We start from the raw sequence: 27551 nt of genomic DNA on the forward strand, positions 1-27551 counted from the left end.
TTTTAAGTAGTGGAAAGCTTTTTTTTTTTCTTTTTTTTTCTACTGTAAAGGGAGAAAATTAATGAGAACTTCTTTAGACATGAGGCAGATTTAATGTAGACGAAAATAGGAGAAATCTTTCACAATTATTGGACTTTAATTAAAGCTAGACGCAGATTATAACTGGAGAGGAACCAGTATTTATGGCAGGGTGTTAAACGTGTTATATTAAAAAATAATAAATATTCCACACCGATACGGAAAGATCCCACGTTGGGACTCAAACGCAGAACCTTCTAAATGTACAGGGGGGGGCTCATGCTCAGAAATTATGCTTAAATCAGTGCTATCACAATTATTCCAACAATACTGTAAAAATAAATGCAACTTAATTTTTTATGTCTTCACCACACTTTAACTTGATATTTTCTGCATCTATTTACATAATGGAAAACCTGAAGGCCTTTGTAGATTATTAGCACCTGGAATGATTGACAGAACTAAAGAGTACCAAAAACAAAATTACACAAGACCAATTAAAATCTTTCTAAACATGTATTTTAAATTACTTCCATTATTTGTTCAGCTATTTTCATGTAATTTTATTTAATTATGATTTTAATATTTATGCTGAATGTTATCCATAAATAAATTTCCTCACAAGTGTAAGGAAAGCTACAGTAGATGGAGGTGCCTGCATCTATAAGCTTATTAATATGATTATTACAAAGCAGTTTTATACAGATTCATTGTCTGTTTGATAACTGTATAAAACTGGTTAAAAAGAATGAAGTCATGAGCAGTAATCTAAAACCTGGTCTCATCCTTTCTCCTTCACATTTTTATTGATCTGTGTTTTTATGCTATGGTGCCTTTATTTCCTTTAGGATTAGTAATGACCTTCCCTAAACGAAGGAACTCCTCTTCGGCGTTTTTTTACGTCTCAGAACGAAGGCAGCTGTTTCTCATGAATCACTAAAACGACCATCAGTGATCTCAGTCGTCTATTTCTCCTTTGCTCCGAGTATTTGTAATGCTTCAGAGCAGATTCACCTCACAATTTTTACCAAATTCCTGCAGCCGCTTATTCTAATGTTGAAGTAAATAAAATAAAGTGAGGTCATTGCCACCTCTGGCTTCCTCTCTAACGTATCTCTAAACTCAAAGTCTGTTAACTGGAACTGATGCCGTTTGTGGCTAAAAGAAGACTGCCAGGTTGTGTAATAAACATCATGCAATGACCTTTTCACCAAAAGTGTGAATGTTTACTTCGTAGGAAAAATTGCACAATTTTCAGGTGAACTTAAGTGCACTTTATTTGTTGCCATCAACAAAAAACAAGGTTTTCACATTCAATCTGTCATTTATTTTACAGATTACAAAGAAAAAACTAAACATATTTTGTGTTTTGGTAGCAAAGTTATGACTTCACGTGTCCCCTGGCTGTTGCCGTGGAGACAGCGGTGCTTTAAATACAAGTCAAAAGTCACAGAGAAGCAAAACATTAAAGACACAAGGCTCATCTGAGCCGTGTGAAGCCTCCCATACACAGGTACCATTCATCAGCTTTCAAGTACAAAACGTAGAAAACATGTAGACTGGCTTTGAGTGAAGTTCACAGACTGGACATTAATTTATGAAAGTAAAACAAAAGAAAGAGGGTATAAAAAAAGAACTTGTTTTTAATTGGAGCCTTTTTTTAATATAAAAAAAAGGAAGCCATTACTGAGGTTTTGTTTCCACGTTTGTTGCATCAAATCTTTCAGAATTAGACTTTCTGAGTCCGACTTTGTCTGAAGCGGAGGAGTCGTTTAAATGAGCAGGAGATGAACGGGTGGATTAGCGCCGGCTAAGCTGGTCAAGGTGAAAAAGAGTTTAATCAAATGCAGCGCTTGATACACCAGTCTGTGTTCTGACCCTCGTCTGTCGTTAAGAGATATGGGTCAAGGTTGGAAGACGCCGGAGTCCAGATAAAAGACCGGTCCGATCTGTAGAGAGACGAGGTCAGGAGGACCGGGGAGCGAGTGGGAGCAGAACTGCTGCTGATCAGGCATCTGACCAGGACGCCTTTATGTAGAGGTTTTATTTAAAGGTTTTGAAAATATTCAATGAGACCCACCCATGGTGGGTCTCATTGAGTCTCTGTTGAGCAATGAGTCTCTGTTATTTAGAGACATTAGAAAAGCAGGTTATAGTTAAAGTTTGCATCTAAGCTGACAGCAGCGTCCAAAGAGACACATAGTAAGAATAGGAGGCCTTCAGAATAAAAGTAAAAAAAAAAAAAAGGCCATATACTTTTACAAAAACGAACCCTAAACATAAATAACTTTATTACATTTCTTACGGCTACACTAATGTGAAATAAATACCAAAAAAATAAAAAATCAAAGTGCATGTGGGTATTTGATGTAAAAATGTAGAAGAGTTTTTTTTTTTTTGTTCTTTGCAAACAGAGTAAAAACGTCACAGTTGTACAGCAGCTGTGCAAATGTTAGCCTTGAGTTGTTAAAGTTATTTGAACTTTAGCTTCTCCACCGTCGGTGGGCCGCGTCTGTTTTCAACCCTTCGGACTGACCAGAATGTCACGCAGGTCTGATGAAGCGAGGCTTCGCCTGCGGCGGCGGAGGAGGAGGCTTGAATCTGGCAACCCGAGGAGGGGAGGGTTTGACCGGAGGTACGGCTGGAGGATGTGGTTTGGTTCCATGATTCTGAAAATCAAAATAGAGATCTTAATGAGCTTCTTGTGCCAGTTAAAAACAATCTGAACCAGTTTCTCTTGCGTCTGAAGCGCCTTTAAGTGAGACGTATTGTTAGAGAGAGCCAAACCGTGAAGTGTAAATGCTTTTACTTTGACAGATCTATAAAAGGAAACTACATCAGGTCAATGACAATAAAAGGAGTTTAATTCACCTAAAATCTCAAAGAGACTAAAACAAACAAACAGAAGCACTTCTTCCACAATGCTCAGGTTTCATCTCAGACTGTGAACCTCTAATAAATTAAAAGTATAAAGTATTCACTCCCTCACTCATCTGATCAGACTGTGCTTGACCCCGAACACCACACGGTGGTGGCAGCATCATGCTGAAGGATGCTTTTCTTGATCAGTGACATGGAAGATGGGTGGAGATTAATGCACTGAAATACTGAAAGGAAACTCTTTATTGGTGTTTAAATATGTTCTCCATCCAATTCTGTGACAGAATATGAAAACACTTCAGAGGTTTTTGTTTCTTTTTATTTTTTTATCTGATTTAATCTAAAAATGTACAAGAAGCTGCTGTGGGAGAAGCTGCAGTCACTTCTGGACTTCCAACTTTTCTATTTTAAAGTAAGTCAGTCCTCAGGTTTTTGTGTGGGCAGCTAAAACGCAACACTAACACGTTTCCTGTAATTATTCCGTTTCCGCCCTCTGTGGGAGGAAACGGAGGAAAGTTTGGCTTGAATGATTCGCTGCGACGTCGCCGCAGCCGGGGGATCTGAGCAGCAGCAGTTGGACTTTCACCGAGACGTGGCTGAACTTCAAACAGACTCACCTGCGGTTTATTCAGAGGAGATAAAGGTTTGGATGGAGGTACGGGTTTCATCTGTGGTGAAGAGGAGTAAAAGAAAAACACTTTAGTTTTGGGTTTTTTTTTATCTCAATTTAAATAAATATAGATGCTCAAGAAAATACATTTTGAACCAAAGATGTTGATAAAGTACAATAAGTTGTTTTTAGCTTTATGATGTTCAAAAGGCAGCAAAGCAAGAGAACTAAAACATTTTGTTCGTAAGGCGCCAAGTCATCAACAAGTCTTATCAGAACAGAGAGGAGAAATAACTTTATCTTGCACTACAATATGTTTCCCAGCATTAACATATTATTTTAGGTTATGTGATGTCAGAGCATTTTTGAAGCCTTTTAAATAAAGTGCTTAAAGGTTTTTGTTAAGATAACGGTAGAGAGAACGACAGCGTGATGTCACCGTCCTGTCCAACAGAAACAACATGGACCGTCTCTCTCTCTCCTCTCCGGACACAGACAGCTGCCATCTTTTATTTATATCGTCTTTTGAACTCCGGATGAGATCTAAGGCTTCAGCTGCTGACTCCAAATGCGATCCTGAGTCTGAATTATGCATTAAATCTCTCTGAAAGATTAAAACCAGCAACAGCAGGCTCACCGGCTCGGTCTCAGAGGTGCTGGAAACTGAAGAGGGTTTGGGAGGAGGCTGGAGAACAACAAGGAGTTGGTTACTTTGGGTTAAGGAAATATGCTTTTTATTATGCGAATAAACATGAGCGTACCTGTGGAGAAGGTCTGCAGGGAGTCACGGCAACAACCAGAGGGCTGCAGACCCGAGAGGAGGTGGACTCCATCAGAGTGGGCTGGCTGATCTGAGGTCTGTCTCTGACGGCTTTTTCCTGGAACACGGGGTTCAGTTTACTAGGAGGTGACTGCTTCTTCCTGTGAAAGCGAGATTCAGTCAGCAGGGAGGAAAACATCCGAATGTTCACAGAGGGGATGAGACGATCTACCTCTTATACATGTGTCTGTCCCTTATGTTGCTCTTCCTGCAGCACATCAGTCCTGCGATCACCAGAGCGACGACCAGCAGGGTCGAGATCCCTGCACACACCCCAGCTATCATCACGGTCTGACCTGCAGGCCGGAAAAAGAAAATACACTCTGATATCGTCTATTTTTTTTTCTCTCTCCAAGTATTAAACGATGTCCTTCACAGACTCTCTGTTGATGTATGTCATTTTTCTACAATCATAAACTACTTTTAGTTGGCCTATCATATAAATCCATATAAAACTCATTGAAGTTTGTGGCTGCAGCACGACAAAATATGAGCATGGGTCTGGTCAAAAAGCGGCAGAAATGTGAAAGTTCACCTTTAGCTATGTCTGCATATTTGACGTCACAGTGCGGCGGCGCCCACCCAGGGTTACAGTGGCATTCATGCTTGTGGTTACATACCTAGAAATGAAGTTTAAAAAAAACACCTGAAGACGGTTTCCAAACTTTCCAACAGTGTGACGACCAGTTTTCATGTAGTTTTATTGTTAGTCATTTTAATTTACTTAATGGCTGGGAAAGGGCTGTACATCCACCTGACTTGAGCAAAAGCATCATTGGATTACAGAGACGCTACAAGACGTACCCCGTTGTTGTTGCATTTCTTTGCACAGTCCTCTCTTCTGCCAAAAACTGAGACGTCCACACATTTGCTGCTGAGGCAAACCTGCAAACACACGTTTGAGCAAAACAAGTCAAGATCATTTGCATAAAGTGTCTCCTTCTTGAGTTGTTTCTTTTTTTTTTTTTTACCTTATTGTCTCCACACGTAGTTCCATTCGGCACCATGTCAAAGTTTCTGGTTCTGTCCACCTCGACGAGAACCCTACACGCCGCACCCCACACGTCGAAGACTGCATGTTTACCTGTGATTGGCTCCTCCCCTCCAACACAAAACATGGACCCGCACTTCAGGTCCCTGCAATGATAAAGACGGCTAAGTTAATCAAAAACCTCTTCAGGATTTAGTCACATTCCCGGCATCTGCAGGCGCTGAACAGATTTGAAATGATGCGTACTGAGGGGAACACTTAATGAAGCTCTGTCCATCCCTTCCACAGTTGGCGCCATCCTGGCCCCGTTTATTCAGGTCGAAACATAAATCAGGGCCCTCTTTAGCTCCTGCCAAATGAAACCAAAAGAGCTATATGATTTTGATAATTTGGCAATAAAGTAAACAGAATTTCTCAATGGAAAATACAGAAATACCTTCTCCAAACAGCCTCCCGCAGTGCTTCGCTCGCGTGGGACACTGGCCGTCGTAGCAGTAGCCCGGCGCCTGGCTGGAACAAGGCTTGCCGTTCATCTCGAAGCTGTCTTCAGGACAATCCGCTGAGTCACCGCTGCAGTATTCAGGGAGGTCACATGCACCGGCAGCTCTCCGGCAGATGCTGCCAGACGCCTTCAGCTGTGGGTTGCAAAACATGCCGGATCGATAAAAACATAAAAAACATTGCAAAAAAGAAAAAAAACGCCTTTAGAGAAGACTGGATAAAGATTCCTCTGCAGCGATGTCAAACACTCGTCGCTCATCACAAACATCCGACGACAGATGGATTAAGTCACGATTTGAAAACTGCATTCTGCGTTTAATCTTGTTTTTTTTTTTCTCGCGAGCTCAAAGTTGACGTCCTGTTTTTAAGCGTTTAGAATCCGTAAACGCACAGAGGAGTTCAGCACCTGACAGCTTTCGCAGCATTCTCCATGAGCGCATTGAGATCCCTCAGTCAGGCGACACGTTGAGGCGTCGCAGCAAGGATTGATGCATTCCTAGTAAGAAAACGCAAATATGCAACCATCAGAAATTTATAAATTGAAAACATTCAAAATGCTTCTTTCAAGGCTTCAGAAAAAGCCAAAACACTGAGCTTCAAATGATCAAACTATTTAATGTATACTTACTTGATGATTTCATTGACGGTACTTGACTAAATCTAATGTTTATTGCTTGCTTCATAATTGGTGACTGTATTATGTTTTTTATAATATAAAGTACTTTGAACTGTTGAAAGGCGCTACATAGATAAACTTCTTGTTGTGAGCTTTTGTGAGTTATTTATGTCAAATAACTCACACGTCTGTATGGAGCAGCTACTGACTAAAAAGACGTGGGATTTCTGTCAGGACGGTCAAATTGAAGACGAATGGACTCCCGTCATCATTTCCCTCTCTCATTAAGATTATCAGCCGTAACCTCAGAGTTGAAGGTTTTTACCTCTGCTGTGCCACAGTCACACTCCTCTCCACGGTCCAGCAGGCCGTTACCGCAGTGGGGGCCCAATGCGATGGTGCTGATGCGGCTTGGTGGGTCCAGGCAGCTGGGCTGAGCGCGCTCCATGAACTGAGCGAGTTGCTGGATGCTACAGTCGCTGAAAAAGTCTGGGAAGCCGTGGCCTCCAACACTGAGCGGGAGGTGAACACAGGAGAGTTAGCTAAGGCTTTAAACGTCAATAAATCAAGAAATTAGCTGATGAATGAGTTTTAACATCATTTGCTCTTACTTGAGCTTTTCAGTCATTACACAGTTGTTGCTGTAAGCTGGACCACACACACACCCCGCAGCATCGTGGGACATGCCGAAGCTATGCCCCATCTCGTGAGCAATGGTGGAGGCGAGGCCGAGCGGGTTACCATGGTGATCCTACGGCAGAGATGGAGATCTGATGCTTTCCAATGTAAAAACAAAATGCTGCCGATTTGCTTCTGCTGTCACACCCACCTGATTGACTCCCCCAGAGTTCACGGTGCACATGGCGAACTTATTAGCCAGTCCGACTGTGTCATCAGAAAAGTCTTTGCCCCTGTGGAAAACGAGAGGCTGACATGAGCTCAAACTGCGAGTCAAAGATTTAAAAGTCTGCACTATTTGCTCCCCCGGCGGCCCTCACGTCACGAGCTGGACGTTATCATGCTGCGCTCTCTTCAAGAGGTCGGCCTGGCGCCACACCATCAAGTTCTCCAGAGTCCTGTCCGGGTCTCCGTCCACGACGACGAGATCTTTGTAGTGCCAAATCTCCAAGCCCACCAGCATGATGCGGATGTTGACAGAGCGGTACAGCTGCAGGCGGAGAAGAGCAAACGTTCAGAAACAGACAGAAACGATTCCGTTTCAAACGGCTGGAAACAAACATACCTTATCGATGTGATTCACAACACCGAGAATACGCGACCTGGTATCGTCTCGATACTGTTTGTACTGCAAATGGAGAGAAAAAAAACAAAACATGGTCATTGTTTTCCTAAAGATGTACAGACTTAAAGCTAGGAGCCAAACTTTTCTGTAAAATCCAACAAATTCCCAAAAGATATAGTTTGTTACCTATGGGACAATATTTCATGGTCAGCCTTTCTATTGGTTTTGGTATTTAGTTATTAAAATGTGATTCAATCAATTTTCACATCACAAAAGACATTACGCTACTTAGCAGAGTTCTTCTGAGTACATCCATTCGTATCTATCCTGTTGAGTTTTCCTTTTTTCCTGTGTTTATGACACATTTCTTTCCTTACTAAAGCCAACTAACCAGCTGTTTTCTTCTGCTTTGTGATGTAATCAACCCACATACACACAAGGCAGATTGTGGATTCATTTTCTCCAGCATGCTTCGTTTATTACTCTTGGCATCCGTCCGCTCGTAAAACACGAGTTGCAACAAGACGGCGTCTTTAATCAACATACTCACCTCGGTGCTGTCCACCACAACGTACAGCTCGACAAACTTCTGAGGCCCTGGTGGCGATTTTGTTCGCTGAACAAAAAAAAGTTTCATATTTTAAATTGCTTCATATTGAGAAACAAAAACAAGACAATGCGTTTTAGAAAGACTCTGCGATACTTAGAGAAAGTGCAAAAACTCTTAGAGAAAGTGTAGGCTGCATCTACAGCCTGCACCGTAAACGTTAAAAGTTCAGGACGAAGCAGCGAGAAAAAGACTCAAACGGGGTTTGTTTGGAAAAGTTAAACCAGAAAGAAAATCACCCGCCCATCATACATTGTCAGATCTCCCTATAACATTTATCGTTTCAAATCTTAAAAGGTAAATCAAACCAGCCTCTAGCAAACCAGGTGCTACATTTCCAATTCCAGGGAGCAAAAGACGAACCCATGATCTGGACCTGAAGAGGCCTTCTGGCTGAGGGTTCGGCTCCTGGTTCTGGTCCCGATCAAACAACATGGAGGCGTTAGAAGAGAAGCCGGCGCCGGGCTGGCCGGGCGTCTTCAGGTGCTCCCATCTGTAGACGGCGTGCTCTTCGTCCACAGTCTGTCCCAGAGGCTCGATCAGGTAAACCTGCCGCCGGACTCTCAGAAAGCCGCTAGCGTCAACACAGGAAACAGCAGCAGGAATTAGAAATGTAAACATGCCGTTTGGACAAACTGTCCACATAAAGGCAAGAAAAGAAAATCAGATGTTAAAAAAGTGACACATAAGATATTTGCAGAACTAAATGCAGCAAGAGATTTAAAAAAAACAACAACAATGATACTTGAGAAGAAGACAAAATATGAATCAACACATTTCTAAAGCGCTCTGGGTAACATTCAGCTTTGAGTAAGAGACGAAATGCGAAGAGGAAGAGCCAGGTCATGAGAATGTGCTTCACCTGATGCCCGAGCAGATTCCCACGCTGACCGAGGAGTCGGCCTCACCTTGAACATGTCCGTGGTAGAAGCAGTGTTCCTGCAAGGAAACGTCATTAACAAAGAGCCTCTTTGTTTGCCACATCCATAAAATCCTGAGTTGCATGTTTGGAAGGCCGCATTTTTATTATGACGGGTCACTTGACGACAATCTGAGGTCTAGTACAAATATTTATAGACAAGCATTTTGTATATTTACACAAGAGATCAGAACTGTGCAACTCAGGAAACTTCTGGAGGCGTTAACTGATATGATATGAAAATCTACACTGAAGAACCGCTGTCCTAAAATATTACTGTCTAAAACGACCATAAATAGGTTGTACCTCATTTGGCGATGTCGTCACCCTTTTTCCATCTTCTGAGTAAAATGTTTCGGTGTAGCTTTCACCAATAAGATTCCTGTAAACAGAATAAAAGATCTGCTTTTCATTTTAACAGAGGTGCAAGCCGAGACGCCTTAGTGGGAATCTGATATTTACCTGTTCTTTTCCAGATGAACAGAGTGATTTCTGCCTTCGATCATCAGGTCATACTGAAGCGCATCAGGATAAAGCTGCAGAAGGTAGAATCATTGATTACTGAAGAGATTTTAAGTTACGTAAAATCACCCACATGACTGTAGCCATTTAAATTGAGGAATTTTTTTTTCCCTCTCACTGAAGATGAATAGATCTATGAATGTGATCACTTTGTTGGTGATGTATTGACTGATTTTCAACAGCTTTGCTACAAAAAAATGGATTCAGTGTATTCAAGGAGCCTGTTAAAACGTTTACGACATCATATGATTTTTTTTTATCAGATCTGCCCGGATTCTTTACAACCTGGATCTCACAGTTTATTAAAGCCTCTGGGTGATTCAGTACCGGGGTTCTTTCCCAGCGAGCAAGACAGAGAGTCGTGTCTTTGAGGTTCTGCTCTGCCTGAGCGCCAAGCGGCAGTCTGGGGAACCCGTCCCTCTTCGGAGTATCAGACTGGTGTCATCTGAGGATGCTCTTGCTTTTTCAGGGGACTTATGTGTCCATTTGGGTAATGACTGGAGTCAAACTGGAGTGGCGTGTTCTGAACAGCCTGAATCTGACCCGCATCTGCTGGGTTGTCCATAACCAGGCTTTGTACCGGGGGCATCTTAAGCCAAAGGTCACTGACTGACTTTGCAGTTGCCTCGTATGACCTGAGGACATATTTTTTAGCTTCAGATTAACTGATGTTGTTTATGAGTGATGAGTGGAGCAAGAGACGGATAGATGACGGATCTGAGCAGGGCTGGAATGACTAATCAGATTAATCGTGATGGATTGATTATGGAAATAATTAACTAATTTAATAATCGATTAATCGTTACCTGGATTAAACAGAGTCAAAAAAAGGCCCTTTGCTAAGAAAAAAAAAGCATATTCAGAGCAATAAAACAGGCCAAGACTTTACAAAATATACATTACACATTTTGCGTTTAAGATAAAAGCCTGTTTGTCTGTAAATATGTTCTATTCAAAACTCATCAAGTGTCAGTTTTAGTTTTATCTGGTTCAAATTCACAGGCAATAAAATGTTTTTTTGTTTTGTTTTTTTAAAGGTAACTTATCTGTCGCATCTTTCAAAGTATTTCTAATATTGCATAAAAAATGCTTAAGTGGTAAAAATTAAAAATCTGAGGAATGTGCCAGTTTTTATCCGATTTATTGATTAATCATCAGAATAATGAAAAGATTAATTGATTACTAATATAATCGTTAGTTGCAGCGCTAGTAGACTGGGACATTATCTGCATAAATTTGGATGTTCTGCTGTGGTGAAGGAAGAGCCCAGCTGAATGATGAAGCTCTTAATTTACATCACCTAAGCTCAAACTAGAGTCTAAAAAAATCTGATCAGGATGCGACCAAAGCGTCGCTCTTTGAAGGTTTTCCTGTTCTATTGGGAGGACAGAAATCACCAGAGGGGTGTGACGGTACCTGAACCTGGCAGCCACGGGTAAATCAGTAAACAAATATGACAAAAACAAGACCAGAAGTCCCTACATATATGTGACAGAGAAATATTTCCCAGTTCCACCAGCAGACTGATGAACAGGTGAGGCGATCTCACCTGGTTGTCCTGAAGGCTCCTGGCCCGTCTCTCGTGACGTCTCTGAGGTCGGACCACTTCGTACTGCTGGACGTGAGACAGCTGTCCTGAGCTGTGCAAGACAAAACCTGGAAACCGCAAATGGAGGCCTTAGCGTCTCAGTACATCAGAATGGCATGGAAAAAGTTTGTGTTTCAATGATTACATTAAAAAAAGATCAAATTTTTTAGATTTCATGGATTTAAACCCAGAGACTCAAGACGCTATTGTATTCAGTTTTGATGGATTTGCCTAACAGCTAATGGAAACACATTGTTAGACTAATAAATCATGTTTTATTTCAGATATGTTAACCTGCTGAAAAGTAGATCTGGATACCGCCCAGAATTTGCACTCAGCAATTTGTCAGGAACATTTCACCTTTTCCTTGCACTTAACTTTCCATTAATATGATAATACTAGAAATTACCTACTGTTCTAGTAATGTTTGCCAATTCATTTTTTTTGTCAACAAATTTTTAGCAGCTAATTTTCTTTTTTTGTCTTTGTTATAAAAACAGTAAAATCCTGCTTCAAATTCAATTCAAAAATACTTTATTTATCCCACAGGGAAATTAAATGTTATCATAACTCATATGAATGAAGTATCTTCAGAGTCTTCTGACTGAAGACTGACTCAAGTTGTGCTGACAGCTTAATTTCTGGGCAGCAGAGACAACATTCCACAATAATATGACCTGGATGATACTGTCTGTTGTTGACAAGCACTGCTAATCCACCTCATTTGCTTTTGCCGCTTCTCTTCAAGTCTCTGCTTGGTTAGAAAGCCTAGCAGAGGGACGTTAGAATAGGAAATATGATTCTCACTCATTATAATTGATGACTTGAACTTCTTCCTTCTCTCTCCTCTCTTTGGTTATGCTCTGTATCCAGATAGCCTCCTTGCGTTTTGGGGGGTCATAGTTCAGATATTATTTGAGCTTTTGAGATGCTAATCAGCTGCTGCTCCCAGGTGTAAAAACAATACTTTGTAACAAAGGTTATAACAACTGTACTAAAGCAAAGAAGTAAGAGCAAAAATTTGTACAGCTGCACAGCTGTTGGGAATAATTGTACAAACATGGAATGAGTCAACCAAAAAAAAAAAAAAAAAAGAAAGAAAAAGTCTGGGAAAAAGAACAAATCAGACGCCAGATCTGTTCCAACATGCAGCCACTACAAGCGGCGCCATGCTAGAAATGACTGCTCAATGGCAGCAATGAAAAAAACATTTAATGTTATTCTTTTTCTTAGTTTATGATAGTTCTGAAATAATAAAAAAAATAAAATGTGTACTGGAAGGTCAAAGCTTCACAGAAAAAAAAAATCTTATCTAGTAGAGTATTAAACCAGAAATAAGGGCTTAGTTTTCTGTTCGGGTGGTTTTCAGTTATCATGCAGTCATGGTAAAAACAGAAGTGAAATTGTTGCCTTGTAACTGTTCATAAAAAAAAAAGATGCTAAGACTTTCTAAAATTTTATAAATTCCGTTTTGCAGAGGAACATATAAATTCTAGACTATTTTAATGTAGTATGAAAAAGTGCAAAAATGCTTCTATGTAGAAGTTGCTGAACATTTGCTTTTTTTGGTGACAGCCTGCTCATAGCATACCTCAGGATAAAACTGCTTTTAATGAGTTAGTTAAGACTCAAGGGACTATAGACGTCCAGGAAGTCAAAATCTTTATAAATGGGGGAAATGATAGCTAAACTGAACGAAATAGTTAAGTTACAATATCATTTGTTTATGCTGCACAGAAAAGCAACCTTTTACGGCTAAAACTGCGCCGCGATAACCTGCTTGAGGTGGAGCCGTTTTGTTCTCACCAAAATTAAAATAAGAGTATTTTCATATGCTTGTAATGTTTTATGGTGCAGATTTAAATAGTTTAAAAAGTAGTAAAATTATCTATACATTAAATAGGAAAAAACTTGTTTGAAAAGTGTTGGGTTGCTTATCTTTATCTACTGCCAACATATGTTTTGCACAAGTGAAAACATAAAAAATGACGCATAATAGCCTAAAACTAATGCCCAATGTGTATTACTGGTATTCAAAACCTTATTTTACTTAAAATTCTTAACTTTTTGCTACAGAAAACTATTTAGAACATTTTTGCTAAAAGGCTCTATTAGCTGGTAATCTGAGTCTAACTTTTTTAAGTTTTTTTTTTTCCTGGTTCAGTAAATAAATAAATAACTTACCCCAAATGAGGCACAGAGACAGCATGTTCTCCCCGACGAACATTAGACGTCTGCCTGCCGACAGCCTCCCTACTCTCGGGTAACTTTGCCGTGAATCATCGCTGAGGCTCCGCCTGAAGGGGTGACTTCATCGCAGTCATTTGCCGAAACCGTTACAAGAAGACGATGGGTCACTTCCGGCACTTAACATTTCAAAATAAAACCAAAACTGTTCTTACAAAAACAAGGTACAACTGTTTTTCTCTACGTACAGACCCATTCGATATTTAGGACATTATTGAAAATGGTATTTATTGCAGTAACTAAACTCACTATGTGAAATACATTACATAGATCAGTTACTTACAGACTGATGTTTTCAAGTCTTTATTTCTGTTAATTATTATGGTATTCTGCTTACAACTAAGAAAAACATTCAATATGTCAAAACAAAACAAAAATGCAGAAATGTGGGCTTATCAAAAAGTATGTTTAGAACCGAATACCTAAATTTACATTTTCAAATAAGTACCCTTACACTGACAAGCCACATCGGAGCACATTTTCTAACTTATTTTTATTCTCAAAAGAAAGTTAAATTAAATATAGCCAACACCTATTTATGTAAGGCTGTTCCATTTGCAATACAGGATATATTTGTTTGGGAATTGTGCAGCTATTTTTTTTACCACTTTTTTCTTCCACTAAACTTTCCATTAATAAGCTCTTTGTAAACAGGTCAATAGTTTAGCAATGACTTTCTATGGTTTATCCTCTTTGTAGAGAGTAAACCATAGAAAGATCAAGCACTCTTCAGTGAATACAAGTGCGATACAATTCAGTTTTCTCTGTGGTCATTTATTCCAAAGTGTATAAAACTGAACTGGGTAAATAAAACATAAAATAAATCTAATATTTAGGTTCAAATCCATTTTTCTCCAATAGGCTGCAACAAACTAAAGTAGAACTGGCAACAAAAAAACCCTGACTGTCTTCTCTAACCTTGAGAAGGCATGTTGTAATGTCTGGCACAAAGTCAGCAGAAATATCTTCTAAACATTTTCTGATAATCACCAGCATAATTCCTCTCATCTCTACATGTTTCAGATATTTTCTGGCTGCCTCACTGACCTAAAATGGAAATGGTTGAAGTCTAGAGTGACCTAAGTGAATTATTACATTTAACTCGAAGTCTGTTAGTTTAAAGAGAAGCCTTTGCCTTCTTTACCTCGTTTCAGTAAAAAACACTGAGTTGAACTAAGTGCAGCTCGATTGTCACAATTTTTCAGGGGTGAAAGTAGTTTTAAATTCTTTCTTAAATTCTCCAACTCTTGCTCTAACAGCAGTTTTCTTTGTGGTTATTCATGGGCTTTTATTCTGAATTCACAAACGCATTTCCTGTTGAAGTTGTGTGCAATTGACCACCATATCAGCAAACAAACCAGCAAAATTATTTAAGCATTTTTCTTAAACTAACAAATAAATGCACATGAGGTTGTTCACATAGGGATTTTCTTTGAGATACAAAAAAAGCTGACTAAAGATTTCAAGTTTTATTTAACTTCAAATACACAATTCCACTATACAGGTACAATAAGTTACCAACAATGAGTTACATTTCTCAAAGCTGAAGCATTAATATGACTCTGCACATTAAAACTACATTTCATACAGTATTATATAACAATATACACATGGATGTATCAGTGCAGACAACTGCAGCCGTCTGCACCGTGGTTAAGTTGGCGCTCTGAGTGATGCATGGCCATGAGGAGAGGTCCTTTTATTGCAGAATGACATTTTATTTCCAAACGCAGGAGAAGACATGCTACGCTGCAGCTTTCTGACTGCGCTCCACAGCCATCCTCTCCAGCTGCTCTGTGTAGAACCCGTTAAAGTCCAGCCTGTGGAGTCAAACGCATCAGGACTTCCTTTTAAAACCATTTAAAACAGATGATATAGCATTGTTACTTTAACTGCGCGAGTTAAAAATAAAGCTACTTAAGATGATCAATTAAACTAGCATATGATAAATTACTTTGTTAATGTATACATAACAGGAAGGAAAAATACGTGGTACTCTCTCCGTTTCTCACCCTTTATATGTTTTATGAAATAAAACAGAGTACATAAGGCATACTTTATTTTAATAAGCACATTCATGCCAACATTTTTTTAAGTTGTGCAAAAGATCACAGGTTACAATCAACTAAGTTCAAATGTTCCAAAATTTTACTGGCATTTGTGCAATAATGTAAAAATTACATATAAATATCTAAATAGTGGTGTGTGTTTGTATTCAACCTGTTCTGTCCCTGTTACACATCTTTAGATAAAAGATTTGGGGTGTTTGTCTTGCTAGAAGGTGAACCCGTTTTAGGACCATCAGAGCACAAATGTTGAATCGAGATAAACATTTCAGATGTTTTTATTTGTTAAAAAAATATTAGAAATCCACATCTTATTTTCTTTCCCACTATCTATCACATGAAATCCGAACCAAATACATTAAAGTTTTTGAATACAATGAGACTATGAAGACTTTAGCAAGGCAGAGTATATCACAAAATATATCTGGTCACCTTTTGACTTCCATATTTATCAAGTGGGCATAAGTTTTTGGTTGAAATATTTCTAGAAAAGATCACATCATCATCCAGGCTTCACTTTCAGGTCATTTTGATTCAGCATCTCTTTGCCCTCTCTAAGCCGGAGCATTACAAGCACAACTTGCCACATCTAAGTTGATGACACACAACTTCTGTTTCAATGCATGATCACAGTTTCTTACTGTCATTGATGACTGTGCCCATTAAATGGAGCAAAGGGGCCAGAATCCACTGCAGCTTAATGCAGGAAAGACAAAAAAAAAACAAATGCTTTTGGTCCAAAGTGGACTCAATGAGATTTCATTGTAATCCTTAAATATTGCATTTTTTAAAATATAATTTTTGTATACTTTTCTATCACTTTTAATAAACTGTGTATTAATGATGCTACACAAATACATATGACTCACCTATTTTAAGAATGTATTTCTGGGGTCCCAAGTCTCTAAACCTATCATTGGGTTAGATTTCTAAATGTTTGAGAAACACCAGGCCTAAAGTAAACCAAGTAGTGAATTTGCCAGGGTTGTGAATCATCCAGATTAAAAATAGAAGTTACAAAACCGAACCCCGGTTTGCTCTGGGAAACAATGAAGGGAAGCGTAAGAGCTGTAAAGTTCCAAGTGGTGCTGCCGGGTTTACCTGTAGATGATGCTGATCATGCTGTGCTCGCAGTCGTTGGTGCTGTAGATGCTCAGCTTGTCCAGCAGGTCCAGCAGCATCACGCTAAAGTTGCTGTCGAACTTCCCGATGGTGGCTTCGAAGCTGGCGTCTGACTGGAGGCCGTCCTCGGCTACAAACTGAAGCAGCAAAGAGAAACGCAAACTGAACGATCAACAAAACGGATGGCATTGTTCATTCTCTGGTTTAGTGAATCTGGCTTAATTTAACTGGAAGGTTAAGTTCACACTAATTCATTCCTGCCCAGTGGCTACATGGTAACTATATCACTTTTTTTCCTTTTTGGTCAATACAATGCAACCTACTTTCTACTGTATACACAACATTACGTTAAAATTGATTGAGTGACTTTAATTCTATAATCTCTAACATACGTTCAGTGACAAACTATATATATATATATATATATATATATTTATAAAAAAAACAGACTGAAATGCATTGGTTCATATTTGGTACAAGACAGTGAAATTAAAACATCTAAATTTACCATTAATAGCAGCAGGGTGAGTTTCTAAGAGGGCAGAGTTGTAAGGAGCATCGTCTTTAAGTACCTTCGTGTTTGGCCTTTTTTTCTCGGCCTCATCCAGCTGCTCGCTTGCAGCTGCAGGTCTGTCCGCCACTCCCTGTTCGTGGGACAAGCGCTCCAGCCTCATGCTCTGGGTAAATGTCTACAAGACCAGAGACAGAATATTACTTTTCATGCAACTCAGAGGAAGAAATCAGATCTCCGAAAGCTAAATAAAAAAAATCCAGATTAGTCTTCACAAATGTACTCAGAGAAAAACCTAACTTGCACAGTTCAAGCAAGTTTAAGTAAATGCAAGTTTAAGTATTAGTTAGTGGTAGCCTCAACCGTCTCAATGCACAGAACTCGGTGCAGATGTCCGCACACGACTACAATTTTTAATTAACACTAAAAGTAAACTAGTCTTTAATTTTGCCACAGTAAAAATGAAGACGTGATTAACGTATTGAAGGCCAACTTATTTTTTTTTCCTCTCAATTTTAAATGTATGAATTAAAGACTCAAGACTTTCTAAGGATGCAAGGACACCCTGAATCCTGCTGACCTAAAACAGAAAAGGTTCAGTTTGAATTACTGTCCAACAATGAGAAAAAATAGTGCATGTAAATATCTATAGTTACATACTGAGCTTCTGTCAGAACAGGAAACAGTCACATCCTGTGTTTTTTTTAACTTCAGTCTATTTTTGAAACTTTTTTCCTGATGATTTATCCGAGACATCGGCCGTTTGAACACTACAGTTTGAGTTGATCGATTTTGTTTTTTTTCTTGTTATTTTCCAACTTCCACAGACCTGTATGCAGTTGGTGAACATCACGCAGACGGACATGAGCTTGGAGAAGATCCTGAGCAGCTCGGGGTTCGTCAGCATGCAGTCCTTCAGACAGTTGTCCAGGAAGCTGGTGTGATGGCACAGGACGTCGTCGATGTTCGAAGCCTGACGAAGGAGAGCAAACAGTCAGTAGTGGAGATGGATTAAACCTGCGTGAGGATTTGTTGAAACGATTCTCTCACGGTTTTCAGATTGTTCTCCATAATGTGCCAGGTCGGCTCCATCACCTCGAACATCATGTAGTACTGGATGTTCTGAATGAAGTTGAGCATCCGCTGACGCAGGGCAAACGCAGCTGCGAACCTGCACAAAGGTCACCTTTAACTCAAATATCACCACTTTAGATTTCCTTCTTATGTGTCTCCTAAGTGCATTTTGTAAAGATTTTAATTTATTTTTTAACAGTATTTGCATCCATTTCTAGTGTTTACTCATTACAAATATGATTCTTCTGTCATCAGTTTCTATGACTAATGTCTAATAATAATAATAATAATAAGTAGGGATGTCCTGGTTAAATCCCAGGTTATGTCTTGATTTCAGATGATTCCCACATTTTTTTGGGATTGTGTATTTTTTTTTACCTCTGGAATAACAGAATCTAAACATTTTTCCCCACAGAGCAGCTGAAACATTATTCTAAGTTTTAAGATGTTCAAAATAAAGTGTCAGCTCTCTGGAGCAGGAGATATTCTATCTGCATATGATTACCTGGAACTGCATTGAAATATGTATCAGGCTTAATTATGAAAGAGTTATATCCATACAGACAGCAAATCGTTCACGATTTGCTTTTATTTATTTTTTTTCCAAAGTCAAGTCTCAAGCCTTTCATCTGAAGAAATCATTAAATCCACAACATGCATGTCACCTCTCACCCCGCAAATTCATTTTGCATCAAGTATTTTCTGGTCCATTTGTTTTATTTTTGTTTTGCACTTTTCTACCTTTGCTTACCCTTTGGAAAACATTCAATTCTTAAAACTCACCATTTAGCAGAAGGCAAACTATACAACTTGAAGTCTTTGTTGCTGATCCAGACGTTGCACAGCAGCCGCTCCACGTGTTTGCAGTAAAACATGTGTCTGAAAAGCATCTGGTACCTGGTCAGCGCTTTCCTAATAGGATAAAAGGATCGTCAAAGCTTTTTACTCATTTCTAAACAAACGTGTGAACAGGTTTCACAGATTTTAGAGGTGTGCCGATCATCGGCCACTGATCATAATCGGCCGATTTCCGTGAAAAAGTGTATGATCGGTGATCGCCGATCACGGTCTCTTGTTGCCGATCACACAAACCGATCATCACCTGCTTCTCATTTCGCAGCCTGCCTGTGCAGCTGGTCTCCTCTTTCCTTCACTCTGCGCAAACGCGCAGCAACAAATCCTAAGCGATGTGGAACTATAACGCACTGAGTGAATGGGGAAGTTTGCGTGTTGCGGCGGAAAATTGAAGCACGTCAAAATGCATCAACACGACGAATCTAATATGGGATAAAAACAGTGCCAAACTTGACGGAGTTTGGCTACATCGAGGCTCACTGCAGTAAAAAAGACATACGGAGGATCAGATAGCAGGTAAAGCAGCGCACAGCTACAAACACTCACCCGGATTAGCATGACGGTCAGAAAGCTAAACAAATAACCCGCAAAATTATTTAAGTCTTCGAGCTGCGATGTAAGGCGCTGGTTCTGCTCTCGCTGTTGAACCGCTGCTACAGGTAGTAATATTTCACAGACGGAGCTTCGCTTCTGCTCCACCTGGTAGTGACTCTCACACCGAACCTCTGCTTAAAGCTGCAGCATCTAACTTAAAAAAATAAATTTTACATATGTATTAAAACTTTCGCTGACCTGACATGAGACAGATAATCTCTGAAAAAATAATCCATCTCCTCCTGCATAATCACTCCGCTCAGTCAGAAACAGCCAATCAGAGCTAGCAGTAATCAGCTAGCCGCCATGCTATCAGGAAGTTTTCATTCAGTAACTCTGGATTGTTTATTGTAATGGAACCTGTTTTTGCCTTTGGATGTTAAGTTTTATACTTGAATTTTTTGGCAATGTTGAGAGGTTTTATTTTGGCTCTTTGCATTATTTAGCCTGTTCAGAGCCTTCATATGTTATCAATCTGTTAAAGATAGTATTATCAATACCAGTACAATTTGCACAATGCCTGTTTTGATTTTTTTCTTTAAAAAAGTTATTAAAAACAAGTTTTTGTCTAAATTAAGGTGAATTCATGGTTCCTTTTTCCATATAATGTAACCGGTATTATTAAAAAAATAATAATTATGTGATCGGTATCAGTGATCGGCCCTCATGGGTGATCGGAATCGGAATGAAAAAACCTGATCGGCACATCTCTAACAGATTTGAATAAATATCTGATTAGCTTTGACAGTAATCCACTGTTAAATAGTGGAATCATATGTCTGTGTTAATAAATAGTCTCTGCTTATAAAAAAAACTCCTGATGACAGCGTCTCTATTTACACTTTTGCTCCAGTTTTCCTCTCTGACCTTTCACATTTTAAATATCACCTTTTCCATCAATTTTTAATCAAACTAGTCACCTTAACCAACATCAGCTGTGATGTTCAAGGTTTTCTGTTTATATTTCAGTCTAGGCTTACAACACATCTGCTTCACAGTCATCAGCCACCACTTTGAATTTTAACTAAACCCCAACGTTTCTCCAGGAAAGTCATTTGAAACTGGAGGTTATGTTTGCAGATTTCTGTTCAACGCTATTTTAAGTTTAAAATAAAAAATCTATGTTCAAGTGCGATTAAGCAGAACCTGTTGATGATGAGCGACAGCGGCCACTTGACGATGTAGTCGAAGGAGAAGGCCTCCAGCCCGCTAAGGGCCCCATCGGTGGGCTCCGCGTTAATGATGGCCTTCTCCTGCTTGGTCTCAATGGCGAGGACTCGCAGCAGCTGAGTGATCACATCATGAGGCATCAAATCGATCTAAGAAGGTGGATGTCAAAGAAAAAAGGGATCATTTCTTTTTACCATGTACGGCATAAAGATTTTGATGAGACTTGGGTTGTTTCCCCCCCCCCCACTTGTTTTCTGTTGATTTATCCTTTCCCCCAATAAGAACTAAACAATTTAACTTTAACTTGCTATCCATAAAAACTACAAAATGCCCCCCTGAAATTAAGGGAAGATTTAATTCTAGCTCGTTTAATGTTAAACATTTGAAAAGAAAAACAAACACAAAATTAAGGAATGAAATTCCATATTTTCCCAGGATGCGTAGAAACCGAGGGGTGTATGAGCAAGGCAATGAAATTGAGGTAAAGACTCTCCAGGCTGTTTCTGCATGATCTGACTGAAACCGAATCATGTCGACACAACCGTAAAGGAAAGCAGTGAAGCAACTTTCTCCCACCTTCAGGTCGTCTTTGAAGGGGTCGGTGTTGGCCGTGCTCATCCTCAGAGCCAGCTCCAGCAGCGCTTCGAGTCGGGGAGGAACAATGTCATCCACTGGTTTCTTTAGCTCCTCTTCTGTCAGGTCCATGAAGTGCACAAAGAAATCTCCTTTGTCCATTAAAAAGTAGTGCTTGATTGACCTGGTGGACATAAAGTAGAGGCTTATGATTTAAGGTCGGCGGGTTGAGTCGCTTCACTCCAGGGGTGGAGAACGAGCAGAAACTTTGGCTGCAGCATCTCTCCATCATTCACCTGAGACGTAAAACCAACTCCTTCTCGTCCATGAGGAAGTCCAGCAGGACCTTGCTGGCGTAGTTGTAAGCTTTCTCAATCTGCTCCACGTAGGCCCGTTCCTTCAGCGTGTACAGCACCTCCTTGGCATCTGGACACGTCACGTCTCGGCCGCACTCCCGCACCACATTCAGGTACTTTCCTACAAAATAGTGAAAAAAAAAACTGTTAAAACGCAGGAACTAAAAAGCCGCTTTATGCTTTTGTTTGTTCTTACCTGTGCTCAGTATTTTGTCGGCCATTTTCTGGAGAAACGAGGGGATCCGGTGCTGTACGATGGTGTATCTCTGATCCCAGTATTTGTCGTTGTAATCTTCCTGGATTTTCTCCTTCTGCAGCTCGTGCTCCTCCACCATAAACTCACTGTGCAGCAACGAAATGCAGACAAACACTAAGAACATCCCCAAGTCTTTTTTTGCAGCATCATACCACTTCTTATTTTGTCACATTACAACCACAAACTTTGCATTTTGTTGGCGTTCTATGTCATAGACTGACACAAAATAGTGCATAAATTGCTAGGTGAACAGAAAATGATAAATGTTTGAATTTGCTTCTTAAATGTACCAAGGTAAAAGAAGTTAAAAATCATATTTAGTACAAAAATAACCAAAACATTTTTCTTCTACTTTGTTTTTATGCAAATGTAGAAGAAAAAGTTGTAACAAGATAAAATTTTACAAGGTTCACTAAAAAATACTTCTCTCTTTCTGATTTAGCTGTACGAACCTGTAGGGATCCTTGATGATTCCTCTGTAGATCCACTTCTCCAGGATTTCAAAGTACGGGACGCTGGCTGCTTTAGTGAGGTAGAGGCACAGCTCCTGAGCCTGGCTATCGCCAGTGTAGTTGAAGGTCCGGTCATGAAGAAGGCTCAGTGTCGCTCCGCCCATACATTCCCCTTTGTCCAAAGAAGAAGCTGAAAGATGTATTTTCACAGAAAACGGTTAGTGAGAGTCATTTCAGCTAGAGTTGCATGACTATTTTTATTTTAAAGGTCTTCTGAAGAACAGAAGATTGCTTTATTAAAAGCAGGTGTGCATTTTGTTGTTTGTGCCTGCAGCGCCCTCTGGTGAGATCGTCAGGCAAAACAAACCTGGTTGAAACTGCAGACAGAAGCAGAGACTGCAGAGTCAAATCAGACAAAAAAAAAAAAAAAGCGTTCTGCTTCTTACCGATAGACGCCAAGATCTCCATGGTCCTCATGGTGGGTTGGATGTAGAACCAGAGTTTCTGCAGAGACAGAAGGCCTTGCCGCTGGAGGTGCTCCAGCTGAGTGACCAGGATCAGGTACTCCTTCATCAGGGTCCTCATCGCCGCCGTCAGCGCGTGGTTCACCTGGCCGTACTCAAACGACGATTTCTCCTCAATGAACCTGAAAAACACATTTAAGCAGGTCGAAAAGAATCAAGTTTAAAAGTTCAGCCTTCTTAGTAACTCATCATTCCCCGCTATTTGGGGGGGATCTCTCGAAAACAGATCCAGTCAGTCAGCATGTGGATTATACTGAAACTTCACAGCAGAGTAAAATGTCTTATGAATGATTTTTCTGGATTCTGACACATTTTTCATGAGTTTCCTGAGTTCTTAATCCTTAGTAGCAAATATATCCTACGGCTCTAAGTAAGTAAAGAAGACATTAGTTTTCTGAGAATGTTTTCTTGGAAGAAAAGTGACTAAACAGAAACCGCAGTAAATTAACAATTTCTGTAATTTTTAAGCTCTAATCATGTAACGTACCTGTAGGAAAACCAAAATTTGATTATTACAAGTGAAGAGAGAAGGACAGAGGAGCATAGTACAAGTATTTACTTGGACAAGGGAAGTCCAAAATGACCTTCATCTGAAGTTTTTTTTATCATAAAGCAATAGATTTTAAGCGTTTGTTTCTGTTCCTGTTGATGATTACAGTGTAATCATGAAAATGACAACCTAAGACTCTGTTTCTTCTCTTTACCGTGTTATAGTTGAGTAATATGACGCGACTGGCAATATTCTGTTAACCAGCTCCTTGATGGACATGTCCAGCGTTGCATCAACTATAAAAGAGCGGTTCTGCCTCCCCAGTACAGGCTGAGCGGTGATGTCTCGTCCGTCCACCCCAACCAGGACGAACAGCAGATCCTCAACCACAAACTGCTCCTGAGAGGGGAGGGGCAACGTGCCTGGCCACAAGAGGTTAAAAAAAATTACACAGGAATCGGCACAGAAACACACAAGTGGGATAAATCAGGACAGTCCGCTCTGTGTGTACCGATGGTGACGGCTTGATCTGCAGGAGCAGGGCTGGTGATGAAGTCTCCGATGAGAGCGGGACGGTCGTAGACCCAGTTAGGAAACACGGGGTTGGGCTGTGTGGGGTTCTTCTTGTTGTGTTTGTCTCTCAGCATCTTCCGTGTGACTTCAGCAGGCTAAGGTCACAAAAAAGTTAAACGCGACAAATTTTTGCTGGATTACAAATTGTTATTGCGATGTGGAGGATCTTCGGCATGGTCTGAATCTTTAAAAAGTCTGATTTCTTTTTTTTCCCTGACAAGTGATCAAATGAAATTAAACACTGCCAGGTTGTGCCCACACAAACACAATTCTTCAGTATGAATGTTGAAACCGCAGGAAGACGACTCAAGAGTTAGCAACGAGGTGTTAGAAAACTAAAGTCACATAAAGCACAGAGATGTAAGAAGATATTTAAAAATGAATCTGTATTGTCACATGAGCATTTACACTTTAAGCAGAGACATCAAGTATGTGAGAGAGGTCGCTTTGAAAATATGGTTTTACTATCTTCTTTAACAGGCTTCAAGCGATTGATTTTTCACTCTCTTGCAGTGATAATGAGCTGTAAACATGTCATTAGATATCGTAAAAAAACAAACAAAAAAAAAAAAACTTCTTTTCATACATATCTGCGCTTCCTCCAACTTCATTTAAAACACCAGTAAAAAAAAAAAAATCTACCTCTGAAACATTTTTACTCAGTAACCATCCACACCTAAAACTGTTGTTGTTATGGCAACCTGGTAGCTGTTACTAGATTTAGCTCAGTGACCGGAAAACGACCAGATTTTTTGAGCTGCCAACCAGTCAGGACCAAAGAAGATGAGAATCATCCGCCTCCAGTCACCAGACGATTTTATTTGATATTTTTTAACTCACCAAAGGGGCGTTGGAGCTGGCCGCCACATTGCCGAGCTTCTTCCGCAGTTCGTCCAGCTCCTGCATGGACATCTTTGTGGTGGTTTGAGGCAGAGTGTAACTGGTCGCAGTGGTTGGGTTTGAAGACTCTGACCTCTCTTTGGCATTCTGTTGTAGAGACTGAAGTGTCTAAAATATAAACACAGCAAAAGCAGGTGGAAAGGTTACGGATGCTGAAAAACATTCTATGTTTAGCAGTAAAATGTTTCTATGAAATGTTTGAAAAAAAGAAAAATTAGAAAAAGAAAAATCACTCCAAATGTGCTGTGCTTTCACACGTTACCTCTTTATCCTCACAAAGTTTGGAGAGCAGATATACCAAAGGGTCAAGATTACGGACATTTTTGGACTTCAGCTCCTCGTATTTCCTCAGAAAGTCTTCAGGTGTTTTTGAGAACTCTGCTAATTTCACCTGAAAAATTATACAAGATAAATTTAATTTAAAAACTAAATATTTCCCTGGCAACATATCTCTATTTTTAAGACTTTATAGTTGGTGTTCAGATATTAATCTTCCAATCTTTTAATATCATCATTATCAAGTGATATTTTCAAATTTCTTGTCAACTTTAAACATTTTTTTAACTCAAAACCACGACAGGCTGTTGCATGAATGACTGCCCGAGCGCCCCAACCACAGAACTTAGCAAGTTTCCTGAGGGAAACTGTGCATCTCCTTTCATTAATGAATGCAAAATCATATTTTAACTCTCAGTATAGTTTGTGATACCTAAGTGTACATCAAAATTTTGTTCTATTGAAAAATATATAAATACTAAAAATTTTCCAGAAGGCAGTAAAAAAAAACAACAAAAAATGACCAGCAAGTCATAGATGGAAGTAACTGAACAAAGGATGCTTTTTGACCTCGTTTCTGTCCTCTTTACATTTCTCGTACTTGTGTTGGTGTGTGTGACCCACCTTGGCACTGTGAGCAGAGACTGTGGTGGTGACATAGGGAGTCCTGTGTTTCTGCAGCAGGTCGATATATCCCTCCGCCCCATCCCCTCCTCGGACCTGCAGGAGGCTGAGCAGCTCGTTCACATCGTGGTGGATCCTGAATTCACTCATGATGGCTGTGGCAGCTGAAAGGAAGACATTTTATTATGTTTAAGTAGAGAGGTTGGGACTAGCTAAGCTCTACTTCAGAGAAACATCTGCACCAGAGCTGCTGATTCAAATGGACAATAGTCTTAGCAAGCTTATCCTAATATAACTGGATTCTAAACAATTTTAAAAGCCGTATGTTCTACTTAACAACGATAACGCGCAGCTGCAGTTTACGTTTTCTGATGCTAAAAGCTAACTAGCCTGCAAGATGTAGCTGCTAAATAGTTGATAGCTTACCCAGTTAAGAAATAAAACAATGAACACCAAAATATAACAATATTATACCCTTTTCCTCAGCAGTAATATATATATACAGCAAAACGCTAAGGTTGGTACAATACCTGTTGGTCGAATTAAATAACAGATTTCAACAGCAGAGCTACCAAACGCGCCCACCACCACTCAAATTCTCCTTCTTCGTTTAAAAACATCTCTATCTATTACTCAACACTGGCCTCTAGAGGTCAAAAACACACACTGCACGACTGTGCTCCATTTTCTGGTTTTATTAAGTTCTGAAAATACAATAACCATTTTAAATGTTGATGTTAGCAAATAGTAACAAGTTATTTGACTTTAATAGTTAGATTCTTTAAAAAAAAGAAACGAAAGCTTTTTTAAAAGAAAAAAGTTATATATATATATATATATATATATATATATATATATATATATATATAACTCTTTTCTTGCTATAACTAAGGAAAAATACATCAGTGATTTTCTAATTGTAAAAATAACAACTGAATGACTACATATTGAGATAGAAGAGAGGGGAAAATACAATGCACTATTTAAAAAGAATAAAATCTACATATTTTTGATCAGTATAATTCAGACAGTATAAATAATTAATTATACTAATTCGTTTTATTAATTTAATTCTCTATGATTATGAGTGTACATTTGCGGAGTGCACAATTAACAGTTCTTGTAATCTTTTGAAAATTACATTTGAAGTTTTAATACTAGTTATTTATTTTATTTGTTGACTTGGTTTTGAGACAGACTTAAGTACAAGTGTAGATGTAATATTTTCTCTATTTTGTAGTGGTGTTCAACTGCTTATTGCACAGAAAATGAGTTGCAAACACAACAGCAACTCTGGTTATCTTTTATACTTAGCTTTCTTTCCTCACACAGCTTGCCTGTAATTTGCGTGCCTGTATTGCTCTGAACGACCAGCTTCCTTTGCAGTTACCTTTTTAGTGTTGTGTCAAATAAAGCAGTCTTGTCGTGAATATAGATCATAATAACATACAGTTTCAGAATTAAAAATAAGTTTTTATTGGTTTTAATAATCTTAGTAATTGATACAATATTTTTCAGTTGAATTATGTAGTGTTATATTTTTTGTTGCACGTGTACCTTTGCAAAGAAAACA

At 39.3% G+C, this 27551-nt stretch overlaps 2 protein-coding genes across 2 annotated transcripts; both read right to left on the reverse strand.

Annotated features, from left to right (window-relative positions):
* Positions 1–1269: 1269 nt before the first annotated feature.
* LOC106915992 (zinc metalloproteinase-disintegrin-like protein H4 subunit A) lies at positions 1270–13656 on the reverse strand. The gene is made up of 23 exons (XM_014983983.2): positions 13500–13656; positions 11277–11383; positions 9668–9741; positions 9512–9587; positions 9149–9225; positions 8650–8860; positions 8230–8295; positions 7680–7742; positions 7435–7604; positions 7266–7347; positions 7048–7187; positions 6762–6948; positions 6227–6316; positions 5756–5954; positions 5566–5668; positions 5300–5465; positions 5133–5213; positions 4864–4948; positions 4501–4624; positions 4270–4429; positions 4146–4193; positions 3516–3566; positions 1270–2687 (listed from the first exon to the last, which is right to left on the reverse strand). The coding sequence occupies exons 1-23, from the start codon at positions 13540–13542 to the stop codon at positions 2562–2564; spliced, it is 2529 nt and encodes an 842-aa protein (XP_014839469.2). The 5' UTR covers positions 13543–13656; the 3' UTR covers positions 1270–2561.
* Positions 13657–15016: 1360 nt separating this feature from the next.
* tubgcp2 (tubulin gamma complex component 2) lies at positions 15017–26617 on the reverse strand. The gene is made up of 18 exons (XM_014983980.2): positions 26509–26617; positions 25979–26142; positions 25341–25469; positions 25019–25186; positions 24117–24273; positions 23820–24027; positions 23038–23237; positions 22592–22781; positions 22080–22225; positions 21824–22004; positions 21531–21711; positions 20931–21103; positions 19119–19247; positions 18312–18432; positions 18091–18234; positions 17323–17439; positions 16730–16887; positions 15017–15382 (listed from the first exon to the last, which is right to left on the reverse strand). Exons 2-18 carry the CDS (start codon positions 26126–26128, stop codon positions 15307–15309), a joined length of 2628 nt encoding a protein of 875 aa, XP_014839466.2. The 5' UTR covers positions 26129–26142; positions 26509–26617; the 3' UTR covers positions 15017–15306.
* Between the last annotated feature and the right edge of the window lie 934 nt (positions 26618–27551).

Source organism: Poecilia mexicana, unplaced genomic scaffold, assembly GCF_051168715.1.
Source record: "Poecilia mexicana isolate PSO_F unplaced genomic scaffold, ASM5116871v1 scaffold_19, whole genome shotgun sequence".
In the NCBI taxonomy this organism is placed as follows: Eukaryota; Metazoa; Chordata; class Actinopteri; order Cyprinodontiformes; family Poeciliidae; genus Poecilia; species Poecilia mexicana.